The following is a 24,512-nucleotide window of genomic DNA, read 5'->3' on the forward strand; positions in this document are numbered from 1 at the left end:
TATACATGCTCAGAAAAGGTCCCCGAAGTTCTGCTCATAAAGAAGAACTGTCTGTTTCATCGTCCCCAGAGGCGCCGGCCCCATTCAGAATCATCCCTTGGAAAGCCGGGCACGTTTTCACGATTGCCTTGACCACCAGAGTTGTAGAACCTCCAGCACTTCCTGACGGAATTTTGAATAGAGCAGGCGCTAGGGTATACTCTACAAGTGTGCTAGCACCGTAATCTCCTGTAGAACTGACCATTTGATCTCCCACAAACCTCGTGTTAGGAAAAGCCATTAAAAAGACGTATAAGTTGGCTTGGCATTCCAATCGGGCTTTGAACTCCACAAATTTCCAAATCAAAGACCTCAACTCTTCACTGCGTTTCTGGGGGTTTGTTGGGGAGAGATGACCACACCTAGTTTGAACATGGTTCACCAAGCCACAGCAGCCAGCTTCGAGACGTTCCTTGCCGAATGAAAACGCTGCCTTGCTAAGTGCAGAACGCCAATGCTGTGCGACATGCGATGGGCCTTATCTTTCTTAATTAGAAGCCAAATTTTGGGGACTAATGGGATTTTACTAACATTTCTTTTGGACTTCTATGTCGAGCGACACGAAATAATCGCTGAAGATGTCGCGATGAAGATCAGCGGCGGTGCCGACCATGGCTCGAGACAAAATAGCGTGGAATATCTGGTCTATGACAAGTCCATAAACACAATGAAACGTATCTCCGTGAGAGGTATAGCGATAAAAATGGTGTTTCACCCATGTTTCGAGCTCTTGATTGAGACTTCCCATGACTTGATTGATTTCGTCGTCGCCAAAAGAGTCGGTCCACTTTGTAAGTATCATTTGTTGAAAGGCAAGGGAGCTGTTCTCGTCCGCCGCTTCCTCAAGTTCGGCCGTCCTCTTGTTCAAGATCTCTGTCTGTCGACGATACCGTTCTTCGGCACTGACCTGGAATTTTTTTGCAGCATTGACTGCTTTCAGAGATGCTGTGGCCGTTTTCTGAAGACGAGCCAACTCTCGATCTTTCGATTCAAGCTGGAGATTGAGAAACTTGCAATAATTAACTGACTTTTCTAGCTTCATTTCGGCCTCCTCGAGCTTTTTATTGTTTGCATTTAACCTCCATTTATGTGCTATAGCCTCCCGTTGAAGCTTTAGAAACTCTTGGCGAAGGTCCGCGACTTCATTTGCATATCTCTGCACTTCGTCGTACTCTATATTCATTAGCGCTCCGAATTTCAGTAGGATGGTCATTGTCTCGCACCTGCCCCTGGACAGTGTCGTGTGGCGGGCTGAGAAAAGAATGCGGTGATGCGCGAAAAAGGAGGCATGTCGGCTCAGTGAGTGACGTGGGTTTGGAAAGCCCGGAGACAGGCGAGAAAGAGTGAGAGAAAGACAGTAATACTTGGTTGGCTGTGATATCTGGAAGAAAACTGGCAGAGGTGACAGTTGGAACGCTATAAGTAGTTGTCCACGTAATTTTAGAAGCCGTTCCTCGCTCTTTGTTTTCATGACCACTTCATGATCCGCTCTCTCAGTGAAGGAGTCACCACTAACAGCCCCCCTTCAAACGCTGCCCTCGATGGATGACGAAATGTCCAATCATAAATACCAAGAAATTCCAACGAACTCTCACTCCTCACTTCACACCTTTCAGAGCTGTATCTTTCCACACGTTCACTTCGTCGACATCCACCCGTCATGGCCGCCGAAGAAACAAAAGACCCCGTCATGGTGGTTCGACCGCGAAGGAAGCTTGTTATTGGGATTGATTTTGGAACAACATACAGCGGGTATTCACCCATTGCACTCAAGGCCCATGCAGCTATGTTGAGCTAACTATCATAGCATTGCCTGGGCGTTGGAGGGCGCAGAGGAAGAAATGGAAGTAATCCAAGAATGGCCAGGAAAAGGAAACTGTAAGTTTGGGAGAAACCTGTGGTCGCAAAAATTTACTAATCCTTGGAAAAGGCACTTCACAAAAGGTTCCAACGGTTCTTTCTTACCAGAATAACGGCATCGGCTGGGGCTACCAAGCCGACCACATCGAAGAAGCAGTACGAGGATTTAAGTTGTTGCTTGACACAAGCAAAGTGTTCCGGTTTACGCCTACCCTCCAGAGTGGGCAGACCATTCAGAGGATGGAGAAAAAACCCGTTGAGGTCGCTGGGGATTACCTCAAAATCATTGTGACCCATGCGAAAGACGTTCTCGGGCGACGAGGGGTGAGCAGCTTGCTGAGGACGATGCACCTCCAGTATATCTTAACGGTTCCTGCGGTATGGTCGGACAAGGCGAAGGACCTGACCATGGAAGCCGCACGTTATGCTGGAATCCCGATGGCAGATCTCTTTTTGCTCTCTGAACCCGAGGCGGCAGCCGTCCACACGATTCGCACGATCCAACCAAACTCGATTTCCGTACGTACTCTTTAGGGATCCTTGGTTTATTATGCTTTGACTGAAAATTATTAGAAAGGAGATTGTTTCATTGTTTGTGACGCTGGTGGGGGGACTGTTGTAAGTACTAGATAAACATCGTGGATTTCACGATCGTCTTTCTCACTCTGTGACTCGCAGGACCTAATCACATATCGAATTACTCAGACAGAGGCCATCAGAATGGAAGAGGTCACGGTGGGCACAGGTACTTTTCTTCGAACATTCGACATCCCCCACTCTCGCTCTAATTTTGATTCTCGCAGGCGAAATATGCGGCTCATTTATGTTGGATGAACTGTTTCAAGAGTTTCTCGTTGAAGCTATTGGTGAAAGAGCATACAATAAAATGCCTGCTGCTAACAAGCGGCAGATAATGGAGAGATGGCGGACCGATGTCAAGCATGCGTACTCGGGGCCTGAAGATGCCAATGATTACGTGGATACGGGTCATATGATACCAGTTCCTGGAGTTCCAGATGTCCCTGGCAAAAATATCATGAATGGCATGCTTCATATGGAAAAGTAATGATACATTTTCTCATGAGGCCAAGCAGACATGCTGACTTCTTGGCAGTTGGGACGTTCAAGAAATATTCGACCCCGTCATGACTAAGATCGAGGATCTGATCGCTGGGCAAGAGAAGAACGTCATCGAGTCTGGCATGACTACCAAGGTGAATTCAACGCTTCTTCCATTTCAAGAGGCGATTCTAATCTTGAAAAGGCGATCATACTTGTTGGCGGTCTTGGTGCATCGCAGTACCTTTATAAGAGACTCGAATCTAGATTCCAGGGGATCGAAATCATGCAGCCTTTGAATGCGTTAGTATATCTCCATCTTCACATAATCCGTAGTCGCTGATGAAAATTCAATTTCCCTCAGATGGTCTGCCGTGGTACGGTAAGTTGAAATCCTGCTGAAGTCATAGCACTTGCACAAACAATGGCAATATACTGATAGAACAAACTAGTGGCGCTGTTTACCGTGGATTTGAAGGAAACCAAGTTACGAACCGCAAGGCCCGATGTCATTACGGAACACGATTTCAAACACTGTACGATTCTTCTGTCCACCAACCGTATCAGAAAGTTTGGTGTCATCACGAAGAGAGATATATGGCAGAAGACAATATGTGCTGGTACATTTGCAAGGTATGATATCCACTTCTTGGACCGTCTTCCTTCTATGTTTTTTGACACTTTTTGTTGCATAGGGTGATGCTATTTCCGAAGAGAGACCAATCAAAATGTCGTGGTACAGGGCTGTTCCCTTGCATCACTCCTTCGTATTCAAGGACCATTTATGGTTTTGTGTGTCAGAAGACGCTCCGGCCCGTTGTGGAGATAGTGAGTTCAATTGGTGCCCCGAAATTATGTGACTATATCATTGCTTACTTGTAAACTGAATAGATACCTCAATGCTCTGCGATCTTTTAGCAGACTTAAGCAATGTTCCGAAAGAGGTTTTTGATCTATGCACGAATTCGAAGGGCGAGGCGTATTATCGTGTCGACTATGACTTGGTCCTCACACCCTTGTCTGCTTCTTTGCTGCTCGACTTGCAAATCAATTCTGTGAGTTACGGAACTGTACGGGCTAGGTATTGCTAGGAGAAGTTAGTTTCCTGTGCCATTTGGTTTTCTGAACCAATTTTTCGCTTCTCTAGCTCGACGATATGAAATTCCAGTGTCTTACGGCTTTTCCTCGTTCAGGGATTGTCGTCTTCGGAAAGTTTTTGTTGTTGTCGTGTAAAGGAAGAAGAAAAGATGACACCATATCTAGCATTCAATGTGGTACGTTTCTCTCACGTGGCAGAGAGTGAATCCTTTGAAGGCTTCATATTGATTGAGGTGTTTCTCTTTTCGGTGATTGTTTCCCTCGAAAAGACTATTGTATAGTAGATCCTCTCCTACAGGTTGAAAAAATTAGTCGTGTTTGCGGTCCTCTCGTGGTATTAAGTTCCACCTGTCGTTCAACTCAAAAGCATCACGGAGCCTGTAGCTCACGAGGAGAGTGACATTTCCTGCAAGATGAAATAACTCTAGTATATTCGTATCTCTTTATAAATTCTACCCGAGCAAACTCGACGCATAATTGAGCAAATCAATCGTAGCGTTCGCCGAAACCGCCCGGATCGCAGCGCTGAAATAGGGGATATCCTGCCCATTATAATCGCAGCTGTGTCCACGGACACCGATCGTCACTGTTGCACCGGTACCATCGCCCAACAAGGCCTCCTGGATGAGTTTCGATTTGTCAACATTGCCAAGGACAATGTTGTCGCTGATATTCTCTTCGAGTTTGAGGTTCGGTAGGTCGACGTAGCCTAGCTCGTCGCCTCCCATCGTGAGGTTGAATGTGACGTGGCCCTGGTATTGTTAGAATTGTGTCGATCGAGGAGAGGGAGGGGTACGTACCATTTCGACGCTGAAAGGGGTTGGGTTGCGGACTGAGATGGTTGCATTGAAATTATAGCCGTTGACTGGGGGGTCGAGGAGGTCTAGGCTGGTTACGTTGAATGCGCCGTTCTCATTAACGAATTCTATAAGCATAAAAATTAGCAGGTTGAAAGAGATACCGAGGCCCAGTGTGGGGGTAGCACATACCGGTAACATTATACCCATTCATATCGAGGGTCTTGTGGATGTTAAGATGCGCCGTGGGGAGGGCGCCGAGCTTCAGATCCGGATGCCCAGTTGCCAACACCGCGAAACTCTTGTTGGTAGCCGCCTTGACGGCAATATCAGCCAAGCAGTCGACGCAGGATAAATCCAAATCCTGGTCAATGTCGAGAGTCGCACCGCCATTAAAGTCGATTTGTGGTACAGGGAAGACGGCGAATTCTTCGTCGGTGTCCGGGACGCGAATGCTGGCGTTGAAGGCCGAGAGATGTCCGCTCCCACTGAATCCTCCACCCATGTTCATTAATTTTTTTTGTTTCACGTGGAATGCGGTCGGGCGCGGGTTTGAGATTACGAGGCCGGTGTAGTCGTAGTCGTAGTCGTTGATGTATTTATTGGCGAAATGCGGGATTCCGACGTAGATGCTATCTCCATTAGCATTGACACGACAAATGTTGAGAAAGAAAACTTACATTGGGAGAACGGTCACGAGGACAATCACAATAAATGCGATCAGGTATACCCACCACCATTTTTTCATATGCGCCTTGAATCGCTGCCATAGTGTCGGCTTTGTCGCGGCGGTTGCATCGTTGCCCTCCGAGTCAGAGCTCTGCTCAACATCGGACTTGGACATGGTGGAGACGCAAATGTAGATGCGATTTGACTTTTGTAGCTCGCTGTCAAGAATCGATTAAGCTTCGGATTCGGGATCAGGTTCTTTAACGTCGATGATCGTAAATAGAGGCGGCTGAGCGACAGCTTCCCATTTTATCGCGGGCGTCGGACTCGGGCTTGTCAGGTTAGTGAGCGCGACAACATCCACGAAGGAAATCCATTTTCAGGGCCCTGCACCAAGTTTTATCTGAAACGGGCTCGCTTGCACCCCATGGGGCTCGCGGTGCTACACTGTCGATCGCCGTCTACTTCACGTGAAGCCCGCGTATTCGGTGCTCGGAATACGATTGCTGTGCGATCCGATCGGCGGCGAGGCACAACACCGAAAAGGGGACCGACGATCTCTAACCCAACCGGTTAAATCCGCCGGTGCCACGGGCTTATCAGGGTCTCGCTTATCCAATGTACGTGTGGATATCCGCAATGCACGCCACGACCCCGGAAATGGCACTGTTCGTGGGAATGCCGGACCGAGGGGAAGAGAAAACTTGTGGTGAATAGGGCTTTATTGGACGGGTCAGACCGTTTTCATGATCTATCTTATCTTGAATCAGGGTGCTAATGATCGTACTATTTCAGGCATGACCCGCAGCAACTGCCGTAGATGGACCAGTCTGTGTATTCAGAGGGAGGATGAACAAGGCAAGGCCGATGTTTCACCAGATCGAAGCTTTTGAAGCCCCCTAGTTGCCGAGGGTGTCTTCCCAAGAGTTGGTCATCGGCCGGCGCTGAATATGAACGTCTTTCGTCGATTCTTTGCTGGTTCATGACGATCCAGCTCGAAGAGAATCACTCTAGTTTGCGCATACCATCTCTTGATGAAACTCTGGCAATTTTATCGTAATCGGTCAAGATACTTACATGCCGTCTTGAGGGTCGCTGGAATATCAATCGCAGATAACTGCGGGTGACACGACAAGCTCCGATTTGGCGACGTCGAAAACGAGATGTGCTACCATGAATAGACCAGAAGATAGTTTTGACTGGCTCAATTGATCAATTCCGTCGCATTGAATTGAATTGCCCTGCGATACTGGAAGGCCGAGCGTGGTCTGAAAGGATGCGATAACGTCCACAATTCGATCTGCGCGGTTCTTGAAAGGTCTCGAAGCAGCTAAATTTATTTGCTTCGACCAATTAGCTCAGTCATGAGATCTCAGCATCTTCTAAGCTGGCGCAGTCACTGGTAGTTCCACCCACATGTGTTCGTGCAGTTGGCAAGGTGCAGCCAATGGGGACCCACGCGGAATCTGAGCAAATCCCGCGTCAGCAATCGATCGGTGGCGCTAATCCCCTTCGGGACTAGCGCGCTGATACATGCTCGATAATGCTTCCATAAGCCTATTTTAAGCATACCTTGGACTTTTCTACGGCCATCCAGACGCGCCAAATTACTCAGTATATAAGCTCCACTACATTCCCGCTGTTGTCGCAAATCACAATTTCTGAATAGCACAAAGTGATTCAGTACAGCAACCACACCGACAAATTGAACACTCCCACCCCAACAATGTCCAAGCCTCTTTCTCACGCCAAGGTCGTCCTCCGCCGCTCTGCGGAGCGCGGACACGCGGATCACGGATGGTTGAACTCGTATCACACATTCAGCTTTGCCGGGTATTTTGATCGTCGCTTTCAGAACTTTGGTAGTCTGCGTGTGTTGAATGAGGATCGCGTTGCATCCCGAACCGGCTTCCCGACGCATCCGCACCGCGATGCCGAGATCTTCAGTTACATTCTTAGCGGGGAGCTTACGCACCGTGATAGTATGATTAAGAAGGGGGCTGAGGGAGAACAAGGGAAACAGTTCTATCGCATGAAGCGAGGAGATGTCCAATTTACTACCGGTGGAACTGGTGAGTCTTCCCGTCCAATTTCCCCATAAAATTGAATCAAGCTAACAATGAACCAGGAATCGCCCACTCCGAACAAAACGAGTCCAACAAGGCAGTTCACTTCTTGCAAATTTGGGCCCTGCCCTGGGCCAGCTCCTTGAAGCCGCAGTATCACACTAAAAGCTTCAGCGAGGAAGCTAAGCGCAAAGCTTTCGTCCCTATCTTGTCGCCACTTGCCGCCGGACCCGAGGCGACCCCGGCCGAGGAAGAAGCTGCCGTCCCCAAGATCCCTGATACGATTCCCATCCATGCCGATTTTGTGATGGGAGCCGGCATTATCGCTCCGGGCTCGACGTTCAACTGGACTGTAGGTGCTGGCGATGCAGTCTGCTTCAAGAAGAAGCGGAATGTCTACGTTCACCTGCCTATGACTAAGCAAGGCAAAGCTAGTGTAAAGCTCAATGGACATGATGACTCTGTTCTTCAGGAGGGTGATGGTGCTTTTGTTACCTTGGTGAATGCGGGCGATTCGCTCAGCTTTGAGAGTATTGGCGAAGCTGATGCAGAGGTGATTGTTCTGGACAGTAACTAAGGGCGATGAGACTTTATAATTTTCGTGATTTTATAAATGGTTTATAAATGGCGTTTGGGTCTCGTGGGTCTCAATGAAAGCGAATAATGTCTTGTTTTATTTTTCTTTTACTTCCGGCCGATATACCGAAGTCGGACCTGGAAGGAAGCTTGTACTGAAGATGGAAATGAAAAATTTGTGATGAGCCCTCGCATTTCTGTCCCAACGGATTTCCATATCCCCGATCAAATAGGCGCTTGAATCTTAGCCATCGGGTCAGTCATGCATTTCAATGTCCTCATCCGATACGGTGTAGGGAAACCAAAATTCCTATCAACCATTAGTCTGAAAAAATCCGAGCGCGGAATTCAGTTGATGACTTACCGCACTGGGATCATTCAGCAGCTTCCGTATAATGTACAATATAGGCTGATCAAAGCGAGAGATATCTGCGGCGATATCGTAGAACTGTACATTCTCCGTCTCACCCAGCCATAGAAGGGTTTCCGGGTCCACATTCAGAAGCTTGCCTTTCTGTAGCGGTTTCCACGTACATACTACAACCGGTAGACCGGACGGGTTGGCCAATAGTAGCTCCTCTGTTACAACATCAGCCAATGCTCTTTGAGTGGCTGGTTCAAGCTTACCATGCCAGCGAATAACATTTTCAAAACTTGTTGGCTGTGCCAGATCAACCATTATAATCGCTGCATCACTCCCTGCCAGCCATTTTTGGCGTTCTGATAGCTTGCTTCGACTGCCGGATACATCCCATAGGTCTATTTCAACGTGGCAAGTTGTCTAAATTATGCGCTTGTCAGACGGATGCTTAATTGTACCGAATTGACAAAGGCTTACCATAGTTTGAGACCATCTGGTAACCTCATATCCTTCGGTTTGCAAGTATTGCCAGTCAAACTCCGGTGCGAAATGCTTTTTGATATAACTGCTCTACTCAAGACATTAGCATCTGATCCAACTTTGTCATACTTATAGCTTCAGTCGAGTTCTACCTTTCCAACCCCCGCATCGCCAACAATGGCCACTTTGAAAGCGTTCTCAGAATTCATCTTTCAGCAATAAAACACAGATTTTTTCAGATTTTGCAAGCAACAAGGAATGACTTGATCCCTGTACTTATACCGATGAAGTCTGCTTAAAGCGAGCTTAACTTCCGGGCGCTATGACACATCAGCGGGGTAACGCATAACCGAGCACGGGGGCTAGATCCGAGGATCTCTCATACTAATGGGGAGTACCTTGGGAGATGCAGAACAAGGAATATTCTTCTGTTACGACCGATTCAAGATCGTCTTGACGGACTTTCTGCGGGGAAGTAAGCTCTCTTAAACGGTATTCAAAACCCCCTGTCAAGTCCCCGACGATACCCAACATGCCCACTTAGAACCTTCTGCAGACTTTTACGTAATTTCCCAGACGCACGCAATAATTATTTCTCATCGAGTCAGCTGGTCATCGAGTCAGCTGCCGGTGCTCATAGCATCGAGTTGACCTGGCTCGGCAGGGCAGACTGATCTTGGCCCTATTCGTGGTTCGTGCCTGTGGTAAAACATGGAAGGATTGGCCGATTGGTTCTCCACCCCCGCAATTTGTCTCTACCCAGATTCCGACTCGATAGAGTCTGTCCCGAAGATGGCTGGGGGAGGTGTTCTTTTTCGATACGCGCTATAGATGCTTTCACCGCCAACTTGAGAGAAATGTTGTTGAGTTCCTGCGTCATGACGTAAAATTCGGATCAAATGAGTAACCCAACCCTTGCGCTTGTCTTACGGCCAGAATGCGTTACCGCTCATTCTGGATGTCAGGACATAATGAGGCATTTTCTGTGCATTTTTGCGTCATTTTGTGGGCGATTGTAGACCTCTCATATTTGTGCTGTGAAGGCTTCTCGTAGTACATTGAAAAACATGGAAATTGCGTGCTAGAATGAGGAAATTTGGATGCTTGGTTGGAACTGCTACATATATTTAAACCTCATATAGCCCTGAAATACGCCACCACAGATCCTGTCAACAATTTGAGATGCCCCAATTTTCAGTCTAGCGCCGAAGATCTAGCCCGTAGTACTACTCTTCATCGGCAAGCCGGCTCGTAGAACTCACCAGCTTCTCCGCATCAACGTGTGAACCCCATCTTTACCCCGCACAACTTGTCGGGGCACTTATGCTCGTTGGGAAGTACATATCAATCTCTCGTGTCAGGCACATTCAAATCACGGGAGGTTGTTGTAGGAATCAGAAGAGACCCTTTGATGTCTGAAAATCTGACGGGTCTATCCGGAAACAGATCCATGCATTGTCCTATCTCGCGGGAAACGGCAACAATGTTCTACAAGACCTGAATAAGAGACGGAATACGAAAACCATTTGATGCCGATGGAATACTAGAGTTATTTAGATTACCAGTCCCTGCGAACTCAAGTATAGGAAGTTTACCAAAGCTTCCCAGCATAGGATCAAAATCAACAACACGCCAACACAACGTATTATGTCACTGAACAAACCCCCCCCCCCCCAGGAATCTTCTCGCTTCTCATCCAATATACAATCGTAATTGCTCTGGCCACCTATTGGATCCGGAACCCCCAGAACATACGCCACTCGAAACATACCACCACATTTGAACCGACTCAAAATCGCGATTAAGCTTATCATCCCATCCCTACCATCTAAAAATTACCACCCCAAACACATCATCCCAGCAAAACTTCAACACTAGCCACACCTTCCAAGTCACTTCTTCACTTATTGAGGTAACCTAGCCCAGCCTGTGAAGTACCTTGCAAGTACACCCAAACGTCGGCCCCATCCACGCCAACAGCCTAGTCCACGCCATCAACGTAGCGACCCACAACCTTGGAAGTGGATTCAGACTGCAGGCAAACATGTACGCTCAGTCTCCCACGGTGCCTGGCCAAGCCCAGGGGGATTTCCGCCAACACGCCTGCAGTGTGGACATACGTAGGGCTGACAGCTTGCATCTGACTTGCAATTTACAGTGTTCAGGCGCAGGGCTGAGCGGGGATTGCGACACTAGACCAAAACTAAACCTTGGCCAGATTAGATGCTACAGACGAAACATTACCCGTCAAGAGATACATTCATGCTCACGATGATACAGAGAAAAGTAGCAAGAAAAACCTATGTACAAAAGCGCCATCCAGCAAAACAAGCATGCAGCCGGCATCGCGTACTGTCATACCAGGTATAAATAGACCACTGGCGCCACTGGTGGTGGGCAGCGGTAAAACACTCAGTGACAAAGTCGTACGCAGCGCCGGCAAAATCAGCAACGATTGGCAGGACAATAGCTCACACCCAGCTTTACTTAATATGTAACCCAATCCGTGGATGGAAGAAGAAGCTGCGCGAGCTTTGCGGCTTCGCCGGGAGTGAGTTTTGTCCGGGGTATGAAACGAGAGGTATGTAGGCGGAAGATGCGCGGGTCGGAGGACGAGTAATTGAATTTAAGAAAGAAACGTGGGTATGGAGCTAGGAGGTAGAGAATCCTGTGAACCTTGTTCAATGTTAAGCCGCTCTATTCCTGGCCGAATCCGAGGGTTTCCTCCACTGCAATGGACATCTTGTGCTCCAGGGCGTCGTGGGTTTTGTACGGGGGTAGGTCGAGACGGTTGAAGCTGGACAACGTTAGTAAAATACATAATGCCGGAAAATAAGAGGGGCTAACCAAGTGTGCGATTTCGGCAGGGCGGCAGGATCGCCGGATTTTTCAATGGTGAATCGGCGGGGTCCGTCTGAGCCCTGCAGATCCTTGAATCCGTTGACGGGGATACGCGAGGTACCGGTGGTGAACTGGAGCAGACGGGACTTCTGCTCGGCGTCCCAGCTGCGGACGATCTTCCAGAAGTTCTGGATCACCTCGTCCTGCTCCTGGTAGCCGCGGTAGTCGGTGTGCTTCTTCCAGTCGTCCACGTCGATATCGGCAATACCACCGATCAGAAGTTCCAACTCGCGCTCGTCAAAGACGTTGACCAGGTCTGCGGGGATAAGCTCGTTGAAACCGGACATGAATGCGTTAAACTGCTCCTCCACTCGCTTGACAATCTTCCACTCCGTAACAAGCCTGTTTTGTATTACGTTAGAACTGTCTTTGAAAACACGGCGGAAATAAAACTTACTCAATATACTGTGCCTTGTTCTCATTGGTGACCGGAATGTCCTGGCCACCGGGTATCAAATCAATAGTGCGACGCTCACCAAACTTCTCATCATCAACAGAGAACGTAAGCTCGACAATTCCCTCTATGTCATTATCGCTGCGAAAAGTTAGCTCTGAATCGTGGTTTCCCGAGCAGAAGAACTTACAGAGTCCAGGCAAGGTTGCGGTGAAGATCCTCATCGACACCCTCCATATCTTGAAGGGTGACCTTCTTCCGCAGCATCATTTTATAGAACGCGCCAATGAAGAACGAATCGAGGAAACGACGATGGAAAATCGCAAGACCGACTACGCGGCCAATGAACTTGAAGTAGTTGAGATGTTCGGGGTTCACGCCAGAGTGAGGATTAATCTGCAGGGTGTAATTATCGTGGGCGGAGTATTCGAAGAGGCAGTAGAAGGGGTTGAACATTTCGTGGGAAAGGAGGAAGAAGAATTCACTGGAATGGTTAGTTGCTGAGACAAAATGAGTAATGGGGGAAGACCGTACCGAGAGAGACCACCATAGTCCAGACCGTCTTCACCGTCGAACTTGATCATCAATCGCTTCTTCAAATCAGAAGCACTCTGGCGCATAATCTCCGCGTATGAGTCCTCGAAAATATTATTTCTGCGGACCTTCACGTGGCATTGACCAGACATAATCCGCAGGGCGGGTTGGGATCGGAAGTAGATCAGCTTGCGGCGGAAGTCACGCTTATACTGAGGAACGCCCTGGTCCAAGGAAGAGGGCAATCGGGGATCGTCCCATGTCGTCGTCTTCGTGTTGTGGTCCACAAAGTAGACTCGAGCCGTGTTGGTAAGACGCATTTCCCAACCACTAGGCAGAGGTCCTAATTGAGAGACGGGCTGCTGCTGGATCGTGGTGTTGTTTCCTCCCTGGTTCTGATTTTGGCCATACATGCGGATGTATTGCTGTCGGCGAGGATCGACCCAGGTCGTGGTTCGGGTATTGTGGTCCACGAAGTATGCGCGACCTTCGGGTGTCGATCGCTGTTCCCATCCTGGCGGGAGCTCTCCAGTGCCTGCAGTGGTAGCTCCCGTTGCCATCATGGAAACGGCATTGGCGTGCGAGCCAGGGGCACTACCCCCGGCGGCCGTAGCAGCGGGAGGAGCACCACCAGATGGCGGCGTTCGCTGGCCCTCCGGCAAATTGGGCGAACTGGCGCCGGTACGGTCTTCCGGTAGCATTCGACTCTGGTGAGCCCGACGCTCGAGTTGCATGTTGGCTTCACGCTGGTTGCGCGAGCTCTGTTCGTTATAGTTGGCAGATGGTCGGGACCAGGTTGTCGTTCGCGTGTTATGGTCGACATAGTACGTTCGTCCCAGGTTGTCCTCTCGTCGCTCCCAGCCCGCAGGGAGTCGACCCTGACTATCCTCGAAAGAACTCAGATTCGCGCGAGACGCGGCACCGGCACCGGGCGGGGCGGCTCCATTCGCGGCGGGCGCAGGGGGGCCGCTTGTCGAGGCGCGGTTGTTGAGCGAAGAACTTGATGCGGCAGCTGGCGAAATGTCGAGGTGGCTTGCACCGGCCGGCGGTTGCGAGGTTGATGCAGCGACCTGCGGGACGAGACCACTAGAGGTGGAGGATTGAGCCTGTTGGCGCTGGAGTCCATTTTGCTGATTCGGGTGGGGATTGGCCAGGTTGGTCGAGAGATTGATGATCAGCTTGCCATGGACGACAAGGTTATCGTTGGATTTCTTGAGGTCACGGGTGAGCATTTCTAGAGCGAGTTAGCATAGTTGTGGTCTCCAGTCTTGAGGCCGATCGCATCATACCATCACCACCCATCTGCAGATCGATGACATCGCCGATCCGCACATTGATCACGCCCAGGAAGCCCTGATCCTTCTTCTTGAATTTCTTCTGGTCGAAGATCTGGATCGCGAGGATACTGTCTTCGTTGACTCTCCTATTCCGAGGACACCACCCGTTAGCACCACATCCGTATGGCCACACCGATTCCATCCGACTCAAGTGAAAGTGGGGGCTGCGACGTACAAATCGAACGGCTCATTCCAGTAGGGATTCAAGGTCTTTTTGATGACGGAGGTCGTATGGGTTTGCTCGCCTCCGACAGTGGCCACGGCGAATGGGTCGGGGAATCCTATAATGAAGGTTGGTCAGCCCCGCTCATCGCTCAACCGTTCCAGGATCGAGATTGGCTCGGCGATCGAAAGAACAGCGTCAGGAAGGTATCGATGAGAAACACATACGAAAGACATCTCGTTTGTATAGACCGTCTGCCGCGATAACTATTGTCCTAGAGTCAGTCTGATGTCGAAGAGGGACCCCGCAGCGTCCCGCCGGATGCAAGGCGAAAGGAAAGGGCAATCTTACTCGTGACCCGAAGATTGGGCTGGCTGTCAAGTCAAAATGTCAGCATGCGATCCAGGATGCGACCGAAGGAAGGTGATGCTGGGTCGGGGGGAGAGAGGAATAGTGGAGGATCACGTACGCTGGCAGGTTGGATGCCATGTTGCCCTGGGGGTGCTTCACAAGCCGTCAGATGCGAAGCCGATCGATCAAGCCCGAGGCGAAAAAGGCGGCGCGCACATCCACGAGGAACAGGGACAGGCAGATTATCGCCAATCTCAAAGCGACTGGAGGCGAGGCGGTCGTTGGGGGGTGGAGCGGGAATTGGGAGGTTGAAGGAGGAGAAGAGGGAGGGAAGGGCCGGGCTGAGTGTTCAGATGTTGTACGCCGCAGGTACTCCGGCCGTGTCTAGACTATGCGCGCGGTACTTGGACGGTACCTGGGGGGGCTGAGCAGCACCACGATCACGACGAGTTCTATAAACTTCAAGTTTTGAATGTTCAGCCACACTGCGCCCGGTGGAAACCTCTGCAAACGCCTGGCGTACGTAATATTGGTTGCGGGTGCGGGCGGGATGGCCAGTGGCGACTGGGAGGTACCTGCTCTGATAGTGCCAGCTGCTGCTGCTAGGCAGCGAGATTGTACTTTCTACGGTGGCTTGCGACTACGCGGTGGACAGTTAGTATGAGATTTATGTCCTTGGCTGCAAGCAAAATATATGTACATACAAATGGCATTTGGGATGCTCTTGCCGCGTGTCTGCTCCAAGTACAAGTGGTTTATACGGGACCCGATTATTAGTCGCACGTGATTCCATCCGATTTAGTCAGTCCGGCTTACACTCGAGTTAGTCATTGTCGAGTCGGGCTATATCCGGTTTGATGTCAACATTGCATTGAGCGAAGTAATTTACATTCAATGGAAGACCTTTTTAGGCAAAGACGAGGTGCATGCCGTTGTAGAGTGCTACCCCTCTCACAATGGCACCTGCCTGAATGCCACTGGAAATGAGATGATCTTGGAGGTCCCCTGAAGTACATTGATATAGAGGCTCATGCAGATTCCAATCCCTTTTTAAATCATACTCGAGAGTTAGACCCATCTGACATCGGCCAATAGCAAGGTCAAGTAGAATATGAATACTTTGTTCAGCACATTACCCTGAAGTAGTGAAATAATTGGAGGGTCCACGTCCAGATATCATCCCGTGTCTTCTAAAATTAAACATCATGCAACGAAGCAATATCTGTATCTCTATTTCACTTGAAAACAATGAGCAAGTGAACTCGAGTATTCCAGTGGATTCCGATCTCGACTCCCAGGAAGCCGAGGATCCCCGAGGACTGCGAAGATAACACTATTATCACTCCCCTACAAAACTAAATACTACAAGGGGTACATCCATCTATTCACCACTCTACATTGTATCCTACGTGAAACCAAATCATGAGCAACGCTGGATTGCTATGGACGATCATCGAGCACAGCAGCTCGTCCTATTATACATGCCCAACCCCCAACTCCAAGCCAGAACCCCGAAGAGGACAAATTTGAAAGAGAGGAGCCAGCAGCGCCGGCAGCAGATGAGCGGGGGTCTAAATTGGAAATCTCTACCCTAGTAAGGAGCATAACCACGGCCACGACCTCGATATCCACCACGGTAGCTACCGCGGAAACCACCACGGCCACGACCACCGCGGTATCCGCCTCGACCGCGTCCACGGGTCATGCCGGGCAGGTTGGTTCGCTTGGGGGTAACCTTAAGTTCGATTAATATGTTGGTTATATCCAGGAGGCAACTGGTGAATAGGAAGAGTACTTACTTTCAGGTTGCGGCCGCGGAAGACACTTTCATTCAGGACAAGGGCGTTGGCGACGAGACTCGGCTCGGAAAATTCGACGTAGGCATAGCTGGAGAAGTGTCAGCGGAACTAGTATCAATGAATTGATGGAGAGGCAGAATGTACCCCTTCGGCGAGCCGGTGAACTTGTCAAGCAGGATCGTAACACGGTTGATGGAGCCGCAGCTCTGGAAATGCGCCTGGATCTCTTCCGGTGAAGCGCCGTAGTCGACATTGCCGACGAAGACACTGCGAGCATCAATGTCTTCCTTGTTCTCCTGCAGGCCCTCAGTCTCCGCATCGAGCGTCTGCTGCATCTCCTTCAGCTTGGAAGCTTCGTTCTCCATCTCGGCGACCCGGGCCTTCATGGCGGCAATCTCCTCCTGTTCAGGAAAAATGTTAGCTATGCCATTTTGCAAGGGGATAATGGTGGTAGCCACAGAAGAATCAGCTCCCGCATGTGCGTCAGAGCTCTTCGCGAATAGCCCAGTGCCGGATCCTACCTCATCGTCGACTACTTTCTGGCCCTCCTGACCTTCCTGGGGGACCTGAGGATCCTGGGGAGGGACCTGCGCCTCCTGGATCTCGGCTCCTTCGGCAGACATGGTGTGTGTGTGTGAAATGTGGGAAACGGTTGGATTGTCGGTGCGGTGCAAGTTGGAGCGACCCCAAAACTACCGCGGCGGCTGGAGCTCGAGGGTGCTGCGGTCGGGGTGGGGGAATGTGGTGGTGGAGGATTTGGCGAGGAATGGAGATTGGTGAATTGTTTCGGCGAGAGCGTGCGGTGAAACTCCTGGATGTGAAGGTACCTTCACTGGAGATCTTTGCGGGGCGAGAGAGTGAGTCGCGCCGGCCGCCTTTTGAGGTTTGGGCGCATTACCGGTTCGGGACTAGTGTAATTGAGTCGGTGGACGATGTCTATCGGATGCGTGAGGCACGCATGAAACTTGTCCTTGTCTAGGAATAATATAAAATCTGTGAAGATGAATTTCAGGCTAAATTTCAAGATAGTGTGTACGGTTCCAGCCTACCCTAGGAATTCTTTGTGCGATGATCATCCAATCGGGAATGGCTAGCTCAGGTAGCTCTAGGTATCAAATATCAATTGCATGGCAACCATCCAGCTGGACAGGGAGTGTAGACGAGAGAAAGGACTATGTACAAGGGAGGAGGGTCTGAGGTATAAGGGTACGGTCGAGACGATTTCACGAGTCGGTCGCAGCAGGCGCTGCCGCTGCAGGAACTGGGGCGCGGTTCTTGCGGAAAGAGACTTTCTCGACCGACACGTTCTCAATTCCATTGGCGTCGGTCTTCAATTGATAGACATACAGGACGAGGACATCGCCTTGAATCTGGAGTAGGGTCATGTTAGCATACACGCATCACGCAGTCCCCCGTGTCATCCCACAGGGGACACTTACGTCCATCAAACAAAAGCTCGGTGTCGGGTCTTCGCCCTCGGGCCAGAATCCCGAGCTGAGCGCACCTGTCGCGCTACCCGGGTTAATGAAGAAGTGACCTTCCAACTCGAATGCCTCGAAACGGTGGGTGCCGCCCCAGAGCAAGATGTCGACGTCCATCTGCCGGGCCGCAATCAGGAGGGCGTCGGCATCGCCATTCGGGATAATGGTGTGACCATGCGTAAAACCAATGCGCAAGTTGCCATGTTCGACTATCTTGGAGACGGGGAGATTGGGCGAGTCGACGTCAAAGTCGCCCTTGACCATCTGCAGGTCCGGGGCGACCCCGCGAAGGAACTCATAGGTCTCACGGTCGGTGCAGTTACCGAGACATAGAATCTGGCCAATCTTGCCGGGAGTGAGGAGTTTCCGGAACTATTCGAGACGGTGCGGGTTAGATGGGAACGGTGATACGTGGTCGATCATTGGGGTGATTACCTTTGGTGGGAGGTCCTGGAGATGGTCGGAGTTGTTAGCTAAATTGCGCGGAAAGACAGCACGGGATTGAGACACATACTGGAGCGCGATCGGGAATGAACAGGTCACCGATGACCAGGACCAAGCGGGCGGTCATGCTGGGAAATGGTGGAGAAGGTGGCAGTAGCGAAGGTCGTCTGGAGCTTCGAAGGTTCGCGGGGAACTGCCCTGCCTAACGGGGTTAGCGCGGCCTGAGGATCCAGGCACCCAGATTGGCTGGGCAAGCCGAAGTATTTCTCGCCCGATATGGTTGATCAAGTCTTCGGTGAGCGTCGACCAGTCAGTTGGATGCGCGTCTGCGGAGCTCGCCGAGTCGCAGGGCTGGGATTTCCAGAATGGCGAGTACTGCGCACACCGTGGACTGTTTGAGGCAAGCATCGGGCGGAGTAGGAGGGCAATGATAGTGACAGCAAGGTATTACTCGATGAGAACGCTCGTGTGGTCAATTTGGCGATCTAGTACTGAAAGTACTGTTAGTTTGTATACTCGATGGTCGTACATGGTTTTATTTTGTTTTCTTTGACTTGGTGTAATTGATAGTACATTCATTGCTATCTCAGTATCTATCCCGTGTGATGCCATCGGAAGTGCTTCCGTAGCGTGCAGTTTCTGTATTTCGGGGCACAGCACTGCGCATACCAGTATACCGAAATAGCCAAATTGCATTCCAGTCGATCAATCCTCTCAAACATAATCGATCGATCTCTACCCCGGATTCTCCCCGTGGAACGCAGCGTACAGCGTATGCCCCGGCACACGGTAGGTCCCGGCCGACATGATCAAAAATGATGGGGAAGCGTGAAGGATCTTTAAATACACCTCCTTCCACTACTCTCCACTACTTTCTGTCATCATAATTACCATCTTTACTTCTATCTGCTCTCGCCAGCCCTCCCGGTATACTTCGGCTGTCATCCGACACAGCCAATCCCGCTCCTCCGCCAGCGCGACCTCGGCGGCGATCGCCGACAGCAACACAGTTTCCCTCGGGAATTTCACAAGCAAACCACGAATCCTCCCCCAAAATACCCCGCGGCACCCCGCCGCAACCGGAAAGCTGGCGACCAAATCCACCACGCAGCGGCTCAGCCTGATCTCCAGACATCTGGACCAGCGCCTGCCTCTGCCTGACCTCAACACCCCCTTCTCGACCGAGAGAAACTCCCTTGCCCCCGACGACCTCGAATATAAACCCATCGATCGCTCCATTCCTCCTGAGCCAGCTCCTGAGCCCCAGCCCACCATGTCGACCCAAGCGCCGCACAACACCCTGCTCATCCCGGGCCCCATCGAGTTTGACGATGCCGTCCTCCAGTCCATGTCCCACTACGCGTGAGTCAACCTTCAAGCTTGCAAGCCCTTCAATTGCTCTGCCTGCAATACAATGGCTTCATTGCCTTCTACTGGCAATTGCTCACTCCCATCGTGTCTAGTGAGAGCCATGTCGCCCCCGGCTTCGTCAAGGTCTTCGGCGAGACCATCTCCCTCACCCGCAAGCTCTTCCAATCCACCAGCCCGACTGCCCAGCCCTTCATCATCGCCGGTAGCGGTACCCTCGGCTGGGATCTGGTGTCGTCCAACCTCGTTGAGCGCGGTGAGAACGCCCTCGTCCTGAACACCGGATACTTCGGCGACTCCTTCGGTGCCTGCCTGGAGACCTACGGCGCCAACGTCGACCACCTCCGCTGTCCCATCGGCGAGCGTCCCGCCTTCGAGGACGTCGAGGCCGCCCTCCAGAAGAAGCCCTACAAGGTCATAACCATCACACACGTCGATACCTCCACCGGTGTCCTGAACGACATCAAGCGCGTCGCCCAGATCGTCCGTCGCGTCAGCCCGTCCACCCTCGTCGTCGTCGACGGTGTCTGCTCCGTCGGATCCGAGGAGATCGCCTTCGACGAGTGGGACCTCGATGCCGTCGTCACCGCATCTCAGAAGGCCATCGGCTGCCCGCCTGGTCTGAGCATCGTCATGGTCTCTGGTCGCGCCCTAGACGTCGCCGCCAACCGCAAGACCCCCGCCGCCTCCTACTATGCTTCCATCCAAAAGTGGCTGCCCATCATGCAGAACTATGAGAACAACAAGCCCAGCTACTTCGCCACTCCCCCCACCCAGCTCGTGCACGCCCTGCACACCACTCTCAGCCAGATCACCGCCCGCCCCATGGCTGAGCGCTTCGCCATCCACACCCAGGCTTCTGACAAGGTCAAGGATGCCGTTGCTCAGCTTGGTCTGAAGCAGCTGGCCCCCAACCCCGACTGCCAGGCCCACGGCATGACTGCCATGTACCTGCCTGACGGCCTTGCCCCGCCCGATGTCCTGCCCGGTCTGCTGAAGCGCGGTGTCATCTTCGCAGCTGGTCTGCACAAGGAGATTGCCACCAAGTACATCCGATTCGGCCACATGGGTGTTTCTATCTCTGACCCCAACCGCAAGGACATTGATAACGCCCTTGCGGCGTTGAAGGAGGCTCTGACCGAGGCTAAGCAGGCCAAGGGACTGTAAATGATTCTATAAATTGATAAACACTGCGAATTGAATGAATATAGACTTTACCAGTACTGTTTGATACGATTTGTATTCGTAGCTGAGAAGATGGTACTTTGCTGCCAACAGCCAGCCTAGGCCGGAAAATACGCCCACTAGTCAGCTGAACTGCAGACACCCCTCTACCACGAGAACGAAGACCGAGAGCAATGCGAATTGAGTCAAAATCCAAAATACCCTCTATCGACTAGAGCCAATCCATGATTATTTGAATCTGGGGCACTTGTTCCCCGTGAGATGGGAGGTATGGGCGCGGAATGCCAGCCCGGGTTTGGAATGTGACCACATGCGTATGTCGCCGTTCAGATGAAGAGCGTGTAGAACACTTGTGAATTGAATCCACGAAGAGAATTTAAATGGAAGCTCAAATCGATAAGAACAGACTTTGGAAGCATCTATATGAGAGTGGATGGTCAATGGTAGAATAGTCACATCTGTGAGTAGGACCGATCCATGTGATGTGATGGATGTATATTCAGGATGACCCAAAGCCACCGCCAAAAATGCATACTTGACATGCTTGGCTTCTGTCATCTTATCTCTCCAAAAACAACAAAACCTCAACACTATAGCACAACTCGTACCAGCCACGTCAAAACACGCTTCCCGACCGGGAGTGATATCGATCTCCCGGAAATGGAAAAAATCTCAATATATCGTCCAATCCCGTCACGGCCTTCTATCCACAAGTGTCGCGGAGTAGGTTTCCATGCGGAGCCCCTTGACAGCTCGGGACAGATCCGGGTTTCTGGGGTCGAAATGTTCCATTCTTGCTGGAATGTCTGCATTTGCCTGGAAAGTGGGTGATATATGATCCTCTGCCCTCCTTAATCGTCACATCTTGCTCGTTCGATCTGATTTTCTTGATTTTGGGGTCACCCAATCACCTTCCTGAACTAAACTCAATTCATTGGGTATTTTACCATCAACACACAAAATGCACCCCCTTACAACATTCCTCCTCCTCACCTCCTCAATCATCATATCAGCACAAGACACCACCACAACAGGAGGCACAACAAGCGCAACATCGAAATGCGCCGCGCAGGAGTATGTCTTACTTAACTGACACAGCGAAATCAATTACACCAAATAAAAAGGCCCCACTAACTCCAACATCTGTTCAAGTGTCGTCAACCAATGCATCTTAACAGAAAACTTCACCCTCGAAAGCTGCGCGCCAGCAGACTGGGACTGTTTATGCGCCGGTAGCAAGAATGTCGTCGAGTACGTACACCCCCACCAGAATTCACCGTTCATCTGCAAAGCAAAGCGGGCTAATACAATGCGTAGCTGCTACAATAACTGCCCCGACCACCCCAACCGCGCCAGCGCCCAACAAGTCCGCGCGCAGAACTGCGAGAATGCGCGCGTGTATGGGAGTGCGACTTCTGTGCCTTCGTCGACGACTACTATTAGTAGTACTTCGTCCTCTGTGGAGCCCACGGCTACCTCTTCTAAGGACGAGGATGAGGTAGATGGGCATAATGAGGGTATTGTGCAGGGTCGGCCGACGCAGTCTCTTAGTGGGCTTGAGGCGAATAATGACTCGGAGGATTCTAGGACTTCGCGTGGGGTGAGGGTTGGTCCGGGGTGGGTGGGGGTTTTGGGGATTGTTGTGGGCTTTTTGATTTGATAGTACTTAAATTTTTAAGTCGTGGGGTGGGTATGAAGTACTAGTATCTTTTTAATGTACTCTGATTAATAGCATCATTTATCTAGGAATACTATTGGTGTTGTGAGCGTCCTCTATTGTGCGCTTCTACACTAATATCCGATACTCCGTTCATCTCATCTGTCTCTCATAAGGCTGAGAAACTACGGCTCAGTCGCCACAGTAGTGAGAAACACATTCATTTTGAAACCTGATTATCGACGTGAGTCGGAGGTGGTGGTCGTGATTGGTGGACTGGTCAAAACTTCCTTCTACGGTGGTCAGCACTACTCCGTATCGAGGTGTTCGCCAAGATTCTCGCAAGGATGTGTAGGTGGATACGAGTTACGGCTTAGACGTCCTAAGCGATGATGAGGCTCATTTTTCTATGAAACTTGAGAGTTGGGCTGGGATGGAGGGATTAGCTGTGATTGGTCGCTGCTCAAGGAGGTAGTGTCAGCACTACTCAAGTCACCAACTTGGAAGGGTTTTGGGGGCTGAGTGAATGACATCATGGCTCAGCAGTAAAGCACATCAGTGATTGGCTCTTTTTCACGGTGAAAATAACGTCAGCAATGCTGGCATTGATCCAGAGGTGGAAGTGTGATGCTGAAATGAGTGCAGATCATGGCTCAGCTGTATGCAGATGAAGGGCTGAACTCTTTGGCATTTTGAAACTTGATAATTGAGCTGGACTAGGAGACATGCCTATGATTGGTCCCTCCGCTCGCCAAGAGAAGGTACATAAATGTCAGCACCTCCGTATTTACATCGCTTAGAATGGAGTTTGAGGCTGAGCTGCATGAAAATCACGGCTTTGCAGCAGGACCCAGGTGATAAGGTTTTTGAAAAAGTTGAAACCGATTAATTGAGCTGAGTTAGTGAATTTGTCTGCGATTGGCTCTTTTGCACGGAAAACAGTAAATGAATGTCAAAAACAATAGATAAGTATCAGCACTGGTCTGCATGTGTCTAGGTCAATATGGAGTTGTGAGACTGAGCTGAGTGAAGATCATGGCTCAGCATTTTTCTCGAGGCTTGGTTCTTTGACGATTTGAAATTTGATGATTGATCTGGGCTAGAAGACTTGTCTACGATTGGCTAAAACTACTCGCCAAGGGGGAAAAGTAAACCAAGTGTCAGCACTATTTCTGGAACTCACACCGCTAAAAGTGGAGTCTGAGGCTGAGCTATATGAAATCACAGCTCAGAAGTAGTATTGGATCACAGAAACCAAGATCGATTGAAACTTGATCACTGAGCTGGACTGGAATACTCATCTACAGCTGGATCACCACACTCAAGGAGGAGGAAAAGTAAAGGTCAGCACGACTCACATTCTTCTGCGTGAAAGTGGAGTTTGGGGCTGAACGAATATCACGGCTCGGCGGTAATAGGACTTCACCCGGTGCTCGACGGAACCGAACTTGATATCTGAGGTGGGCGAAGGTACTCATCTACGATTGGACTCATCTACGATTGGCTAGAGTCACTCGCCAAGGGAATGGCATCAGCACAACGTATTCACTCGGGTGAAAGTGGAGTTCGAGGCTGAGAATAACGGCTCGGCGACTCGCTGCCTTCGATATTCTCAAACTTCATTCTGGGGGTGGTTTGCTATCCCTTGTTTTGATTGGCTGCGTGGTATGGATAATAGCTCTGGGTTCTTCGGCTGTGGTTGGTACATACTCCGTTTTCTTAGCCTCTTCCGATATACTTGCAGAGCTCATTGGAGGAACCAAGTGGAAACTACTCTCAAGTAGGCTAGAATACGGCTCAGTCGTTTAAAAATAGAGCAAAGTCCTAGCAAGTTTCGAACTTGATTACTGGGGTTAATTGGTGTGACTTCTTCTCATTGGTCTATATCTAGCA

General features: G+C 50.5%; 11 protein-coding genes across 11 annotated transcripts; 5 read left to right on the forward strand and 6 right to left on the reverse strand.

The window, feature by feature from the left end:
- Positions 1-34: 34 nt before the first annotated feature.
- On the reverse strand, positions 35-1,329 carry N7532_006054 (uncharacterized protein; the record flags this gene model as incomplete). The annotated part of the gene is made up of 3 exons (XM_056618548.1): positions 35-516; positions 571-1,212; positions 1,263-1,329. 3 exons carry the CDS (start codon positions 1,327-1,329, stop codon positions 35-37), a joined length of 1,191 nt encoding a protein of 396 aa, XP_056474707.1.
- A 370-nt stretch (positions 1,330-1,699) lies between these two features.
- Positions 1,700-4,049, forward strand: N7532_006055 (Hsp70 family protein; the record flags this gene model as incomplete). Its single annotated transcript, XM_056618549.1, has 12 exons — positions 1,700-1,791; positions 1,847-1,917; positions 1,970-2,418; positions 2,473-2,517; positions 2,578-2,644; positions 2,703-2,961; positions 3,014-3,113; positions 3,164-3,261; positions 3,323-3,340; positions 3,411-3,591; positions 3,654-3,786; positions 3,850-4,049. 12 exons carry the CDS (start codon positions 1,700-1,702, stop codon positions 4,047-4,049), a joined length of 1,713 nt encoding a protein of 570 aa, XP_056474708.1.
- A 459-nt stretch (positions 4,050-4,508) lies between these two features.
- N7532_006056 (DUF3712 domain-containing protein) lies at positions 4,509-5,697 on the reverse strand (the record flags this gene model as incomplete). The annotated part of the gene is made up of 4 exons (XM_056618550.1): positions 4,509-4,808; positions 4,857-4,981; positions 5,046-5,485; positions 5,534-5,697. The coding sequence occupies 4 exons, from the start codon at positions 5,695-5,697 to the stop codon at positions 4,509-4,511; spliced, it is 1,029 nt and encodes a 342-aa protein (XP_056474709.1).
- Positions 5,698-7,248: 1,551 nt separating this feature from the next.
- Positions 7,249-8,165, forward strand: N7532_006057 (pirin family protein; the record flags this gene model as incomplete). Its single annotated transcript, XM_056618551.1, has 2 exons — positions 7,249-7,594; positions 7,651-8,165. 2 exons carry the CDS (start codon positions 7,249-7,251, stop codon positions 8,163-8,165), a joined length of 861 nt encoding a protein of 286 aa, XP_056474710.1.
- Positions 8,166-8,420: 255 nt separating this feature from the next.
- N7532_006058 (uncharacterized protein) lies at positions 8,421-9,214 on the reverse strand (the record flags this gene model as incomplete). Its single annotated transcript, XM_056618552.1, has 5 exons — positions 8,421-8,474; positions 8,529-8,743; positions 8,792-8,945; positions 9,003-9,095; positions 9,158-9,214. The coding sequence occupies 5 exons, from the start codon at positions 9,212-9,214 to the stop codon at positions 8,421-8,423; spliced, it is 573 nt and encodes a 190-aa protein (XP_056474711.1).
- Positions 9,215-11,702: 2,488 nt separating this feature from the next.
- N7532_006059 (NEDD4 family E3 ubiquitin-protein ligase) lies at positions 11,703-14,823 on the reverse strand (the record flags this gene model as incomplete). The annotated part of the gene is made up of 9 exons (XM_056618553.1): positions 11,703-11,802; positions 11,853-12,248; positions 12,304-12,441; positions 12,491-12,784; positions 12,835-14,068; positions 14,124-14,257; positions 14,347-14,452; positions 14,562-14,608; positions 14,804-14,823. The coding sequence occupies 9 exons, from the start codon at positions 14,821-14,823 to the stop codon at positions 11,703-11,705; spliced, it is 2,469 nt and encodes an 822-aa protein (XP_056474712.1).
- A 31-nt stretch (positions 14,824-14,854) lies between these two features.
- N7532_006060 (uncharacterized protein) lies at positions 14,855-15,694 on the forward strand (the record flags this gene model as incomplete). The annotated part of the gene is made up of 3 exons (XM_056618554.1): positions 14,855-15,054; positions 15,166-15,256; positions 15,488-15,694. 3 exons carry the CDS (start codon positions 14,855-14,857, stop codon positions 15,692-15,694), a joined length of 498 nt encoding a protein of 165 aa, XP_056474713.1.
- A 582-nt stretch (positions 15,695-16,276) lies between these two features.
- N7532_006061 (polyadenylate-binding protein) lies at positions 16,277-17,107 on the reverse strand (the record flags this gene model as incomplete). Its single annotated transcript, XM_056618555.1, has 3 exons — positions 16,277-16,420; positions 16,485-16,572; positions 16,629-17,107. 3 exons carry the CDS (start codon positions 17,105-17,107, stop codon positions 16,277-16,279), a joined length of 711 nt encoding a protein of 236 aa, XP_056474714.1.
- A 600-nt stretch (positions 17,108-17,707) lies between these two features.
- Positions 17,708-18,536, reverse strand: N7532_006062 (vacuolar protein sorting-associated protein 29; the record flags this gene model as incomplete). The annotated part of the gene is made up of 4 exons (XM_056618556.1): positions 17,708-17,854; positions 17,924-18,337; positions 18,401-18,415; positions 18,480-18,536. 4 exons carry the CDS (start codon positions 18,534-18,536, stop codon positions 17,708-17,710), a joined length of 633 nt encoding a protein of 210 aa, XP_056474715.1.
- Positions 18,537-19,328: 792 nt separating this feature from the next.
- Positions 19,329-20,944, forward strand: N7532_006063 (alanine--glyoxylate transaminase; the record flags this gene model as incomplete). Its single annotated transcript, XM_056618557.1, has 2 exons — positions 19,329-19,771; positions 19,873-20,944. Coding segments are annotated over 2 exons (1,515 nt in total), but the record flags the coding sequence as incomplete, so codon positions are not given.
- A 979-nt stretch (positions 20,945-21,923) lies between these two features.
- Positions 21,924-22,622, forward strand: N7532_006064 (GPI anchored serine-threonine rich protein; the record flags this gene model as incomplete). The annotated part of the gene is made up of 3 exons (XM_056618558.1): positions 21,924-22,036; positions 22,115-22,213; positions 22,280-22,622. 3 exons carry the CDS (start codon positions 21,924-21,926, stop codon positions 22,620-22,622), a joined length of 555 nt encoding a protein of 184 aa, XP_056474717.1.
- Positions 22,623-24,512: the final 1,890 nt, after the last annotated feature.

Source organism: Penicillium argentinense, assembly GCF_028826775.1.
Source record: "Penicillium argentinense strain IBT 30761 chromosome Unknown utg000005l_segment0_segment0, whole genome shotgun sequence".
NCBI classification, from domain to species: domain Eukaryota; kingdom Fungi; phylum Ascomycota; class Eurotiomycetes; order Eurotiales; family Aspergillaceae; genus Penicillium; species Penicillium argentinense.